Source organism: Limulus polyphemus, unplaced genomic scaffold, assembly GCF_000517525.1.
Source record: "Limulus polyphemus unplaced genomic scaffold, Limulus_polyphemus-2.1.2 Scaffold2055, whole genome shotgun sequence".
In the NCBI taxonomy this organism is placed as follows: domain Eukaryota; kingdom Metazoa; phylum Arthropoda; class Merostomata; order Xiphosura; family Limulidae; genus Limulus; species Limulus polyphemus.
In genome coordinates, this window is record NW_013667665.1 from 105,836 (window position 1) to 121,098 (window position 15,263).

At 31.3% G+C, this 15,263-nt stretch overlaps 1 protein-coding gene across 5 annotated transcripts in view; it reads left to right on the forward strand.

Moving 5' to 3' along the window:
* Window positions 1–15,263, forward strand: part of LOC106465801 (ATP-binding cassette sub-family B member 10, mitochondrial-like) — a 38,748-nt gene that overhangs the window by 5,273 nt on the left and 18,212 nt on the right. For 3 of the 5 annotated variants that reach the window (XM_022393743.1, XM_022393742.1, XM_022393744.1), the window contains exons 2-8: window positions 3,441–3,859; window positions 4,839–5,039; window positions 7,599–7,801; window positions 8,143–8,277; window positions 11,429–11,575; window positions 12,396–12,531; window positions 13,247–13,342. In XM_022393743.1, coding sequence (XP_022249451.1) covers window positions 3,544–3,859; window positions 4,839–5,039; window positions 7,599–7,801; window positions 8,143–8,277; window positions 11,429–11,575; window positions 12,396–12,531; window positions 13,247–13,342 — 1,234 coding nt within the window. In that variant the 5' untranslated portion in view covers window positions 3,441–3,543. Of the gene's footprint in view, window positions 1–1,714; window positions 2,325–2,406; window positions 2,609–3,440; window positions 3,860–4,838; window positions 5,040–7,598; window positions 7,802–8,142; window positions 8,278–11,428; window positions 11,576–12,395; window positions 12,532–13,246; window positions 13,343–15,263 lie in introns of those variants that run through there. The other 2 variants (XM_013926034.2, XM_022393745.1) reach the window with 2 other exon arrangements.

Consider the following 15,263-nt stretch of genomic DNA (forward strand, 5'->3'; position numbering starts at 1 on the left):
CACCCTATAAATCACAGTGATTCACACACTTTACTTACGGTGCCTACTGTTCGCTTGACTTAATTATCTCTATCTTCAATCCCGCTGGTTTTTCTCACCAGGCTTATATACTAAGAAAGAGGGCGTCTAGCAAACACTCGGACATTCGGAGGGTTCCTCGATAATTCAAGAAACTCCAGCGCGCATGCTTCTAGCATAACGCGACTTCCGCTGTCGTAACTGTATCATAGTTTGTTTCTTTACCATAGCTATATACAGGTTACATGTCAGACTAGTTATGTAAATCAGTGTGTCTCACCCTTTTTGACACTTGGGTCCAGCTTGATGCCTCCCTAAACTATCACAGACTGCTGAAATCGAAATACCAAAAAAAAAACCTGATATTTTGCCTGTTTTTGTTTGTTTTCATGAAATCCCATAGGTCGATAAGGTTGTTGAGAAACACTGATTTAGATCATTTATTTAGAAATGAATTTGGCAGAGTGCTGTAATATTCCGTCTTGATTTCCATCAGCCCTTTTTTTTTTCTGTTCATGCTACTGTTTTGCTTATATGATTTTATGTATTGGAATATGCTTAGATTCTGTTTATCAGTACTTGCCTGTTTCCTTATATGTTTATTGATAATTTATGTTTTACCTATTTAGGTACAGCATTTACTTGAAAAAGTGATATGATGAAGTGTTTTTACAGTTTGTATTTATATTACCAGAGGTGTATATCCAAAAGCAGTAGAAGTTTGATTACAAGTTGTGAATTAACTTTTTTGTTAGGCCCCTCCCCAGTTAAGAATTTAAACAGTGTTCACCACAATAAAACTGTTGTTATCTGATTAGACTGGGTTATTGTATGACTTACAAGGTAATTAACAATTTTTAATTTAAAAAGGGTAAATAGGGAAGAATAAAGAAAAGTACCAAAGCAAAATGAATCAAAATACAAAGATTATATTTTCAAGCCTACAACTAGAGACTCAAAAGAGAGTAAACAAACTAGGCTGGAAATATGCTGTCTACATTATTTTCTCAAGCTACAGATATCTATTTTGACTCCATGCCTACAGTACTTATCCATTTTAGTGGAGTCAAAGTAGGGATTTCTAGCTTGAGAAAATAATGTAGACAATATCTTTCCAGCCTAGTTTGTTTACTCTCTTTAGAGTCTCTAGTTATAGGCTTGAAAATATAATCTTTGTATTTTGATTCATCTTGCTTCTGTACTTTTTGACGATCCCTATTCTTCTTTTTGAATTAACAATTGTTAATTATCTTGTAAACCACAATATATATGTATCGTGGTTCATGATTTTCTATTGAGTTTTAAACTTTGAAAATTAAAGCTATATTAATTAAAACTTTTATATCACGAACTATATTGACGTTAATTTAACTATTTTTTTACTATAAGGTCAATATTTTAAATCCAAAATACTATATTATTATAGTAAAGTTTATTTTCTTTCATTAAAAAATTTAGTTACAATGTTGCACAGCTAACTTTTAAAAAATGGACGGGTATCACACCGTCATCGTTAAAATAAATCATTTCATTTTGTGGTGTGTAAAAGTTAAGTGTTGTTAACACGATAGTACTATATTATCATAAGACTATCTAGTTTTATAATTTATTCGTTCCGTAATGGTTTTCAAACTTTGAATGATAAAGTTATGTTTATAAAAAATGTTATTTTACAAAATGAAGTGACTTTATTCTATTTTTTAGATCGTTTGACTATAAGTTAAATTGAGGTTACTTTACACTTGTTTAAGAATGCCCAAAATACAATGTTTTGACTTTGGCTAAGTACGCGTTATCCGAATAAACAATTCTGATTATTCGTTTCCCTTGGTTGGTTACAAGGTATTTGGGTAACTGCGTTGTTATAACACGTAAGGCTCCAACAGTCGTAAAATCGCTTTAGAACATATAACACAATACTGAATTTTCTGGAATAAAACAGCTGGAAAAGTGTGCAATGTACCGTTCCAACAAGTGTTTGATAATTGAATAAATCTTTCATCTTTTCTAAGCGTTCAACAGTGCACGAGCTTAACTACTATCTTACATAATATAGCGCATGTGCATGGTGTTATGCGTCAGGTGCTGTAGGTGACGCATTAGTGTTTGCATCATAGTTTATCTGAAATACTATTAAATCGGAAATTAACTATGTTGATATAATATGTAAAAAAAATTAAGCATTATGGTTGAAAATGCAGATTTTTCGAAAGCATGTGTTTAAAAATACCCAATTTATAAAAGTTACCGCGACCTCTGATATTATATTTAGCCTGCATTTGTAGTTTACCACATTGAACTTGAAGGTATATTTTTATTAAATTTGCGTACTTATGCTTGCGTAATATATATTCCTAGTGCAACATTGATGTTTTAGCCTTATGTAGCGGCGATGACACATTAATTTTAAAGTTGTATTTAAAATAACTAAATACAAAAAAGATTAACTGTGTGGCGGGTAAAGTATAACGGTAAAACTTGTCCCTGACACAAACCTTGTCACGAGAGTTGGTCGATATGAATTGGTCACCACTGCTTGCTTGAGACTTATCCACCACTATTCTAAGATCATTTTTCTTCAGTTACGCTAGTGAGTGGGTTTCCATGTATATTAAATTTAAATGTGTGTTACAAATTATGGTCACTCAAATGCGTTAACGTACACTTAACATAATTAAAGGTCATTTGCCAAATATTTTCTCACAGACCAATATTAATAATTGATACAAATCATTCTTTTGTACCTCACCAACCTCAATACCACTAGAAATACCCATAAATATGACCCTATCAATATCATTAATGTTACTAAGACAAAAAAATTGATTTATGGATAATTCGACTTAACAGTAGAACAATAGTATTTGTACCTATATGCATTTTTATTGCACTTTTAATGTTTATTATGTTAAGAAAGAAAAAGTTTTTATTTCACCAGTCCAACCAATAGGTACTCCAGCTAATAAAAACTATTTTATGTGAGATCACAAGATGGTGTTTAATACTGATAAGTATTGGTACACAAAAAGTATAGAAAAATACCAGTTCCCCGAAAAGAAAGACACTGTTTTCAAGAATTCTGTCAATATGAAATTAGATGGGAGGTTCCCCCCTCTCATGACCTTCCTCATATCATTCTGTATTACTGTGTCAAGTGTGGTCATGATTGATGATGAAATGTGGAAACATATATGTATATTGACATTTATTTATATAAATGGTTTCTGTTACATGCATTTTAGGTGATTCTTTTTTAACCAAAATAATGTAAGGGGAAAAATACTTGTTTGAATTTTTTGCTTGTTGAATTTCATGCATGGACTTAAACGATTATGAGTATTTTCTGACTTAAGTGATCTATAAAGATATAGTTTAAGTGTATTGTAAAATTAAATATATTTATAATTGTTTTCTAATTGCAGGTTCCTGTTAAAGGTTACATTGTGAAATTCTGATGTTCCAAGTAATGTACATTATGCATCCATCAATGTTATAAAGAGCTGAATATAATAGATTATATTTATTATGATGCATTTCCTTCATTTTTCTTCTAAGCTTCCATTCTTAGCTCCAAAAGGAAGTTTTAGAAGAGTGCACAGAAATTCCTTTATAAGACATTTTCACAACTCGGGTCCCAATATATCTGCACCAAAGTTTCACTGGTGTGCACTAAGGAAACCAGTTGCTTTAAATCAGAGTAATAATTGTCTGAAAATTGGAACATTAATATGTAGGTTTTTGACCCAAAAGTCTATACCAAGTGTCCCAATAAAATTCATTCCACCATCAGAACTAAAAAGACTTCTTCAGTTAGCCAAACCAGAAAAATGGAGGTTAACAGGTATGGAAAAAAAGAAAATAAAACATAATTATAGCCAATGTTTATTTTTAGTCTCAAGATTTAAGTTATTTTGATGGTGAGCATTTAAAAATAAAGTGAAAATTACTGTAAAAGAATATAAAAGGTTTTGTATTTTAAAGGTCAATTCATCAAGCAAGTTGTTATTCATATTACATAAGTTTAAATGATCTACATTAAAAGTATTTGAGGTTCATTACTCATTAGTAATATTGCATTGGAATTTGCATATAAAATTGATTTAGCACATTACATTTAAAACTATTTTCTACTTGAATTTTCACTCTGTCCCAAACATTAGTGTGCCATGTTTAGTTTTTAGTGGGAAATTTCTGTTTTAGGTGTTTTTTTTCACTGTAACATATTATGGAAAATATCATAGTTTCTTTTGGTATATTTTAACAACCTGTACTCTGTTATTTAGATAGTTATTTTTCTTGTGAAATTTGTATGCAACTACCATTATCCATTTTTGACTTAAAACATTATAACTGGCATTTGTCTAGTTTTTCTGTATGTTTATATCAGTATTGGTATGCTTGTCAAAAGGATTTACAAGTATAAAATAAGCCTGTACACAGCTGGTTAGGTACTGTACAATTAGTGCAAATGCATGTAGTCTGACATAGCTTATTTTTTATTGATACTTTGTATAGGTGGTGCACATATGTTTACATTCAAGTAACACTTAGTGGCCTCTTTGAAAAGTAACCTGTTGTTTTTAAATTATAACTTTTTTGTACTCTTTATTCTAAATGTCTAAAATTAGGTTGATGTCATTGTAAATAAAATTAAATGCAAATTGTCATAAATAGTTTAATTCATGTGGACTTTAAAGTACATGTGCAACAGCTTGCACTTTTTGAAATAATGTTTATAGCAATATGTTTATGTTAATGACTTTTCAGAAAATTTATGAGTTTTTTTTTTGTTCACCCTGGCTTCTTTCTTTGTCTTTCAGGGGCTGTAATTTTACTCATTGTTTCTAGTGCTGTCACCATGGCTTTTCCTTTTTGCTTGGGGAAGATAATTGACATTATATACACCAGTTCACCAAGTGAAATGAAAGAAAAGCTTACTTTAATTTGCCAAATACTTGCTGTGGTTTTTTTTGTTGGTGGAGCAGCAAATTTTGGTCGAGTCTATTTGATGAATTATTCAGGTATTATCTTAATACAACGATATAAATAATTATGCTGTATAATAGAAATATCAAACAGAAAAATGGAGGTGAAATAGTATTATGTGCACTAACGTAGAGACCTATAATAGTTATTAATCATCCTCATTTACATTAGTTATATTATGTATGATAGAACTACACAACAGTGTGTATTCTTTCTCAAAGATTAGCAATGACTCCTTATGTGTTCACCTAAACCATTTTTTATTTTATCACTTGGCTATGTACCTAGATAAAAGACAACCATATTTATATGGATAACTGGCTGGTACTAGCTGATTTGAATTTCTGAGTAGATAACTGCCATACTCTGGTGCTTACAACTAAGATTTGGTGTAGTATTATGGTTGAAAAGTCTCACCTCTGACTTAACAAGTTTCTTATCTGTTTGGGTATTTCTTAAACATCTCCCTCATGACTTTTGTGAGTTCTCTGTGAGAGGAGTAATTTTTTTTTTTTTTACCAAGTCCTTAGTCTGTCAACATAAACCTCTTTTTCCTTCAATCTTCATAGTATTCAGTCATAGTGAAAGATTATAAATGTTGAGACAGGGTATTCCTTTCTGTATACAACCTTGCTACTACTTTTCTCTCCCCACCCCTTTTTTTTCACAGTTTCATCCTGTTCTATATCTTGGCTACTAGACTTCTGTTATATAGACTGTTTTCTTATGGATTATCATATCATATTGGATCTTGTCTCCTTTTTACTTCAAGATTTGTCACATCTTCTGTTTCTTTCATTTGATTTTAATATCACTATATTTCTCGGGTTCCATTATTTTACCTTTTTCTTTTGTTTTCAATCTTTGACTTTTTACCATCTCAGAGAATCTATTATGACCTTTTTCTTTTACTCACCTATGTTAATCCTCAATCAGACAGTTGTTAATACATTCTGTAAAATGTGTAATCCTGGTTACTTGTTCCTTCCTTCTGGGACTTGGGAAGCTATGAAAGGTGATGAAATGTTTTCTCCTCTCCATTTCTGTAGATCATTTTCACTTGGGTGTGTGAACAAGTTTCTTTATCCTGTCTATTAGCTTCATTGCTATTTGAGTGTGCTGAGCCCTTCTGTTTTGTGTGTTACAGGTTGTTTTCCCCTCTCCCCTTCATTTAAACAATGAACTGTATGTGATATTCTTAAATGACATAAGCTTTCTTTCTTGCACTTTATTTTCAATAGTGATCTGAAACATGAAGTCTGGATAACTACATATCAGACATATCATTTCATTGTCTCCTACTGTTGCTTCTAGGTATCTATTAAAAGATGTAATCTGGAAAGATATATAGATTTTAAACCAACTACTAGAAGCTACTTTTTTTTTTCCTTATTCTACTTACAGGTTCAAAATACCTCTTGTTTTTCTCGAGGTTTGGAATTCAAGGGAAATGATAAATGACTTTTGAAGTTAAATTTTCTCATATCATTAATCAATATCAATGGGTTGGTTTCCCAAATTGGCCTAACACTTTCTTTGATGAATCTTCCCTGTTGAATTGTGATTTGCCTTGTTGGGAAAGTATCTTGAGCAGGATCTACACTCAACTACAATCACCTCAAAGCTTTAGTATGGAGGACTCTATTATATGTCCACTTGGTGTGTATAGGGCTGTCTTTTAGTAATTAACTTAGTAAAAGTCATTGCTCTACTTCCCTAGGATATTAGAAGACTACATGGCACTTTGTATTCTGGGTTGAAATTGTCTTGTCATTTTGCTCCATTTTTTTTGCCTCTTCTCCTTTTTTCATGTAGTTTCGGAAAGTTTTCTGACCTATTTTGTTTTTTAAGCAACCTTACAGGTTTGTTGTGATGTGGCTGGGCTTATTCCACATGATTCTCTACTTCTCCTTAGACTACAAAGTAATTGAGGGTTGAAAGCTTCCGACATAAATCCATTGCAATATGTTTGCACAAATAAATACCTCTTTTAATTTTTTTTGGCTTAAACCTGGCAGATTTCTCTTTACATCATGTTTATTTTCTCTGATCGTTATAGTTGCTGATTTCTGCTCATTTTTTCCATTAAATGTGTGGATTCTCATTAATTGCATTTCAGAGATACAGTAGCACATTTGAAACGTACTTTTGTGTTGTCAATTATATAATTCAAATACATGTTTATTACTTGAAGGACACTTTCTGTGCCATGCTCCATACATCCAATAGTCTGTGTAAGAATGGCTTTCAAAGCAACATCGTGTGGGTAGATGCCCTATTGAGCCTGTGCATTCACATAGGTATTTCCTATTAATTTAGTAGGATTTCATAACGCTTGTTAAAAGTTCAAGAACAGTATGAAGTACATCATTTTATGATGTACTGGAAATATGGAAAGAACAAAAACTCATGGCAAAGGTTGTCAAGACATTATTTCTTACTCTTCCAATGTAATGATGGATATAAATGTGATTTTTGTTTTGCTAAGTTTACCTATAGGAAAATGTGTTTTATTTATTTTTAACTAGTGCCTAGTTTAAATAAAATAAATTTTTGTAAAAATTGCATAAAACTATTTTTATTTTGTTTTTTAGGACAAAGAGTTATTAATAGACTGAGAAGAATACTTTATGATTCAGTACTTAAACAGGAAGTTGCATTCTTTGACAGAACCAAGACAGGCGAAATCATTAACCGTCTTTCAGCAGATACATCATTAGTAGGTTGGTCAATAACAATGAATATCTCTGATGGACTTAGGTCATCTGTCTCTGTTGTAGCTGGAATATCAATGATGGTAAACAATTTTTTTAACTTATTGTACCTTTTATGTACTTTTATGTTTTATTTGAAAGCTTCTAACTTTTAAGCCTGAAACAGATACTTGTTCTTTTAACAAGGTTAAGAAGTGCAAAACATTACTATTAATAAATATTCCTGTTCTTAAGAAAACTCTTGCTGAAATACCTTTTCACTTATAAGTATCAGTTGGATAATGGTGTGATGTAGATACAGATAATTGTACAAGATAAGCTAAAATAAACTTACAATGCTTTTTTATTTCTAGAATATGGATACTAATTATTCTTATTTGTTTCAAATAGTCATTCCTATGCAATTCAGAAGTTTCTGTTTTAGGTGTATACATCTCCAGAACTAGCCCTCGTAGGCTTGGTTACTGTTCCTCCAGTAGCTGGTCTTGCTATTGTTTATGGTCGATACTTGCGTAATATAACTAAAGCTCTTCAGGACTCACTTGCAGATTCCACACAGGTAAGCTATCTTAATGTCACTTTATTACTGCTTGTTTTATAAATATAGCCAGAAAAAATAATTTAGTATGTACCAAAACTGAGATCCACATCAATCAGATATTTGGTAAGTAGCACATTTACTTTGTACATCATTAAATCTATGACAGTACCCAGTGTTTATGTTTTTCTTAAGAAAGTATAATGTATTATTTCTTTATTATTACTTTCATCAATGTTTTTAGTTGGTATGTTTAACCCTTTGACTGCAGCTCCTTTAAAAGTGCACAGAATTTTTGCAAGCCATACACTGTATACAGCACACTTGTATTCAACTGCTGGAAGCAGACTGTACTATACAGAAAATCAGCAGTCAATGAATTAATATATCTAAGTTTAATCTTATCTTTTTATATTTGTATTATTATACTTTTATTATAGAGACTGCTTTGTATTGTTAGCTTAGTATATAGATTTAGGACTAACTATATTTCCTAAGTTGGCCAAACCTTGTGAGATATTATGAGGTTTACAGCCAAAAATATCATTAACAGTGAGGGTACCTAACTGATGAAACGGTGCATTCTAATCTTTATGAATAAGAATGTAAGAAAAGTATAATTAATTAGTTTTATTTATTATCAGGTCAGTTTGTAGTTTTGCTTTAAATATGTAGCTTGCTCTCATTAGTAATTAATATTCATTATCACATTAAAATTATTCATCTCAAGAATTAAAAAAAATCTTGAAAAGTAACTGAATACATTGATATAATTGTCATTTAGTACATGTATAAGTATAGCCCTATATGTCCACCAAAAGTGATTTCAAATTTTTTCTCTATAATAACCACTTGCATGTGGCAAAACATGTCTATGGTAAAGCAAAGGTCATAAGTCATCCACCATCGTGATTTTTATAAGTTCTGCTCTTACAGCTGTTCAAATTGAGCACCATTGATATTATGACACAATTTCTTAACATGATCAATTACACACGCTCTTGGAAGCTAATGATATCCCATCCGATTATTGTAACAAAGAAAAAGAAATAATGAAACACAAACAAGACTTAAAAAAATCATAGTAAGGACAAAACTAAAAAAATATCATGGTAATATATGACTTTTGCATCACCCATAATATAATACACATGCACTTGGTAATATAATGTTTTTGTATGTAAATATCTCTGTACATAGATAAGAAAACAAAGCTTTTAGTTATGTAGCATGGAATATGAACTATAGAACTTGGCATTTCTGTGTTTATTGTAAGCAGTGATTGTTACAGTTTGAAACTAAAAATTATGTCAGACTGCCAGATTTTTTTCTAAATATGTATTTCAAATGAGAGATGTTTAAAAATAGAATTTCAGATCTATCTTGTTTTCCACAATTTACTGCCCAGAAGGCATTTTATTCAATATTGGAACTTGTCAGCTATACTGAACTAAGAGAGACAAAAGTGTATCTCATATGCTATTTATATATCAATACAAAAATTTTAAAGTTATGGATTGGAAGCTAGCAAAGAATTGGAAACCAAAAGGCTTCTTATCTGAGATACAAATCATGTTAGAAGGCAGATTGTTTTTTCTTATTGGTCTTAATTTGTCCATTATGGATTTTTTTCTGTGTGAGTTTTCAGGTGCATGCTGTGCTCTCCTTTGGATTCAACTAAATCAAGCTTTGAAATGTAAATGGATATTACAGTAAAGAATATGATGTGTACAATATACATGTGATATACTTGCATTATTTTAGACTGTCAGCAACAACTGTACATTACACAATACTTTGAAATTAGATTACAACTGTTCATATCTGAAATAAAGCTAAGAACTTTTAATTAAAATTATATTCAGGTTACACAACATTTACCTGAGTTGTTTTAGGGTAGGACTAGTAGGACATTAGATATGTGGATAGTTTCTATTCCTTCAATCTTTGAAACTTTGTACATCGTTTTTTTGAGAAGTCACCATATGTCAAAACCAAATAAAAATCAGTTTAAAATATAGCCAATTTGTAAATTAATCTTACCATTTCTAACCACCATTTGTGCAGCCTGTCTCTCACTTGTTCAGTTTCAGCCTTTTTAATGAAGTTATCAACCGTCAAAGAAGACAAAAGCAGGCATAACTGAATGCCGAGTTTGACAACATGATACAAAGAAAAATTGTTACATAACATCAATGAAATTTTTTATTAGTGGTCATCCAAAAGCCAGCAACTTTCAACAAACTATTGCCACAAATAAATAAAGTACCAACTTAACTCATTAACCAAACATGTCTGGAATAAATGAAAAATTGAAGAGGATTTATCCAAAAAAAACTACAAAGTAGGTTACAAGTCCAAAACAAATATGAAGTTTACTAGCAAAACTAAAAACTTTACAATTCACAAAAAGGAAAGAGTACTATGTTGTTTAATGTGTAGCTACAGTAAGAACTATGTTGGTGAAACAAGATTAAAATATAGAAAAAGATAAAAGTGCAGTGTTATAACTTAAGATTTGGAATTTCTGAAAAATCAACTTTACCCATCTATGCTTCGGAATGCTGGAACAAAACTTGAATCACACACTATAATATATAGAAGTTTGACAATAAAAAGGAAAATGGCATTTAAGATGAACAACATTGTATATTTATAACAGAAAGGCATGTAGATAAATGTTTCAGAAATCTACAGATTCTGTCTTAGTATCTAAAGCAAGAGATAAAGAATGGACCAGCTATAACATGAAGAGGGAGTGTGGTAACAAAGAAATTCACCTAAATGTATCTGATACACATAACTTGATTTATTTTTGAGGGAAGAGGGTGTAATTTTTATATTTATTAATCTTTAAGTACTTAATTTTATATCTGGTATGAATTGTCGTAATTTGATTTCATTGTAATGTTATTTTTTAATTTGTACAATAATGTATGTTAGTTACATTTCACTCTTCATTCAGTTGAGCCTAAAGAAGACTGCAACATAAAGTCAAAAGCTTGCAGAAAAAATAAAAAGATATTGCATATTATCATGTAAGTTGTTTTTTATTTTCAGATAGAGGATTTATTTCTTAATGTAAAATTTTAAATTTTGTTCTTAAAAATATTTTGTTGAAGAATAAAGCTCTACCAACAATTTTAAATTTTTTTTAAATTTAATAACACAGGTGGCAGAGGAATACATTTCAAACATTCGAACTGTGAGGGCTTTTGCACAAGAAGAACAGGAAAGTCATCGTTATGGGAAAAAAATTAGTGTAATTCTACAATTAACTAAAAAAGAATCTCTTGCTCGAGCCATTTTCTTTGGATCTGTAAGAAATTATTTAAACTATTTTTGCATTTGTGTGTTTCGAAGTAAGCAACATTCATCTTATGTTATATGTAATGCCTTAAATTAAAGAAAAACAATAAAATCAAAGTTTAGTCATATTTTTTGATTAATTTGAGGATCATGTTGCTTGACACTTCATATTTTTAACAGTATAATACATGTTACTAACATGTATTTATCAATGAAGAAACTTAAATTTTTTTATTGACTCAAGAATTAAAGAGTAAAAAATTGTATTGATAAGTGTTATTATTATTGAAAGTTATTTAAATGGTCGATAATAAAAGAAAAACTTGTTCCTCTGTATATGGGCCCGGCATGGCCAGGTGGTTAGGGTGCTCGACTCGCGATGTGTGGGTCGCAGGTTCGAATCTCCATCACACCAAACATGCTGGCCCTTTCAGCCGTGGGGGCATTATAATGTGACGGTAAATCCCACTATTTGTTGATAAAAGAGTAGCCCAAGAGTTGGCAGTGGATGGTGATGACTAGCTGTCTTCCCTCTAGTCTTACACTGCTAAATTAGGGACGGCTAGTGCAGATAGCCCTCATGTAGCTTTGCACAAAATTCAAAACAAACAATCCTCTGTATACAGAAGAAAAAAATTAATACAAACTTAAATTTTTAGGGTGCTTTTTTGTACATATACAAACATAATATTTTTAATTAATATTTAGTACAGTTTTATAACAATAAACATGTATGTTGAAATTACTAGAATCCAGTGTGTAGAACAACTTTTTTGTCAATGTTCTTTAAGCTAGACAGAATTTCTGCATTTGATGAATATTTTCCTCAGGCAGGTTTTTGTGGAAACCTTGTAGTTTTGACAGTTCTGTACTATGGAGGTTTAATGATGACTGAAGCTCATCTAACAGTTGGCGATTTGTCAGCTTTTCTTATGTATGCAGCATATGTAGGAATCTCCATTGGAGGTATGTTGTGAGAGCTCGTTCATAAAAAAATATTTTTATGTTGGAATTACACTGTAGTGATTGCACTTTATTCCTAAGAAATTTTAATATTTGGTGATCTCCATTGGAAATGCTAGAGTTTGCTGAGAATAAAGTATTATTTTGCAAAGGTCTTTACTGCATGGAAATACCCGTTTTGTTCAGAAGAAACTATTATTTTATGTTTGCATTATTTTGTAAAAAAATATAAGAATAGAAAATTCGTTCAATTTCATATTTAAATTTGTTGTAGTTCTCTTAAAATTGATTGAGTTATCATTTGAGTTCGGTCCTAGCAAGGCATGATAGTTAGGGCACAAAACTCACAATTTGCAGGTCGTGGATCAAACCCCATCACCTTTGAACTGTTAGAGTTGATGGTGGGTGGTGTTCACTACTTGCCTTTCCTCTTGTTTAACACTTCATAATTAGGAATGGCTAGCACAGGTAGCCCCCAAATATTTGTGTGCAAAATTCAATGAAAGAGAAAACATGTGAATGGGATATACTTTTTTTTCATACAAGACATTAGAGTCCCCAGTGAGACGAATAAAACTAAAACTATGTATTTTCTTTAATAACCAGACTTTTAAAAGCATAAACAAATTTTTTTGGTTTGCTTAAATGCAAAAATGTTCAGAAGTGAAAATAATAAATATATTGTGTACAGAGATTGTGTTGTTTATTTTAATTTAAGGTTTAAGTTCTTTCTTCTCGGAGCTAATGAGAGCACTTGGAGCATCCACAAGACTATGGGAGATAGTAGACAGAGCTCCTGCAATACCTCTTACTGGTAAACTGTATTAATTGAATGTTAGACTTAGGTTGATACATTGTGCACTTTGATAGAACTGTATATCTATTAAAATATATAATTCATGTAGCATTTTTTTTCTGAAAAAATATGCTTGAAGATAATATAATGCATATTATGAATGTAAGATAATTTTTTAAAATTACAGATTGACAAATCAATCTGTATATTTTTAAAGTTAATCAGTTAAATGTCAGATTTTATATGTATGAGCCGGATTATTTACAGTAGGTGTCTGTGACTCATTGGCAATAAATTTCAACAACAAACAAACAGTACACAGTCCACTTGTTTTAAAATAATATATTAAAACAAGTCAAACATGTATACAAATAATTGTTACACTGTTGTAATCAGAGTTCTAAATAATTGTCCATCAAAGTCCACACAGGCTAGTTCAATTTCACTATAAAATCACCACTATAAATGTTGGTTACAACAGTTGTATCGAGAGCTTTAAATAATTGTCTCTCTTCCGTCAAAGTCTATGTAGGCTGGTTCAATTACTTTAGAACACAATTTGACAAGTTGAATTATTCTTCTCTACCCTGTTATTATAATACAATCTGTGATAATTTCACTTTAAAAATTGCCACTATACATTCTTTATGGCTAAACTCACAATCACATAGTCTAGATTTATCTTTTGAACAACATTTTTGATGCATATTAACACTCCAACAGTGATCTAAAAAGTTCTACACACTACTAAATATTATGATGCAGTAATACTCATTTAAAACAACAAGAAAAACTCGGAAGTTTCTAGTAACATAATGCAATAATATAACAACCACCAATTCATAACTATTGAACTACACAATGTATGATTCATAACCATTAAGTAAAAAAAGATGTGATAATTTATTAATTCTAAAAATAACTAATTTAACACTCGAGCTATGTGCACTATTTAAATCATAACACATTAAAATTCAACTGAAACAGTTGTGTATACCTAACAATAAACCTCTCTTCAAGAAAAATATATATATAGTATTTTTTTATACTATATACAAAGACTGTTTTCAGTTCATGAACAAAGTCTATTCATCCAGTCTGCACCAACATTTGCAGTCCTTTTGATGGCATCATTGTGGAACTGGTAGTTCTGGAGTTAAAACGTCCAACTCATGATTCTAGCACTATCGATTTTGCACCTCTGGATGTATGCAAGAGGCTTATGGTTTATCTGGTTGATAAACTCCTTCCCTTACAGGTAGTTCTGGAAATTCCAGATGACAGATATGATGACCAGATACTGTCATTCAATCACAGAGTAGTTCTCACTACCCAACAGCTTTTTACTGATGTACATCCTGGGAAACACTCCTTCAACATGTTCTTACAGGAGTGCTGCTCCAATTACAATATCTGAAGCTTCGGACTGAACAATAAACAGTTTGTTGAAGTTTGGCATTCTAAGGATTGGCAAACTTCCTAACATGTTCTTCAACTTCTTTATTGTCATCTGCTGTGATTGGTCCCACTTCACGTTGTTGGGTTGGCCTTTCTTGGTCAGGTCCATCAGTGGGGCAGCAACTTCAGCATAATTTGGGATGAACTTTCTATTGTATCCCACTGGTGCATCTTGTAAGTGGGTTAACTTCTCTTCTTCCATAGCTATCTATCAGCCTCCCACCTTGTGTCCAAAAAAGTCCAGCACAGAATAGCAAATGTAGCACTTAGATGGTCTGATGAACAGACCTGCTGCCCTCACCCAAACAACTCTCTGAGTTTCTATCAGGTGGTCTTCCCATCTGGCTGTGTGGGTCAGAATGTAGTCCACATAATGCTCGATGTTGGTGGTTTTGTGCGACATTTTCCTCATTATGCAGTTGAATGTCACTGATGAGTTGACTAACCCCAACAACATACTCTTGAACTGGTAGCATTTGTC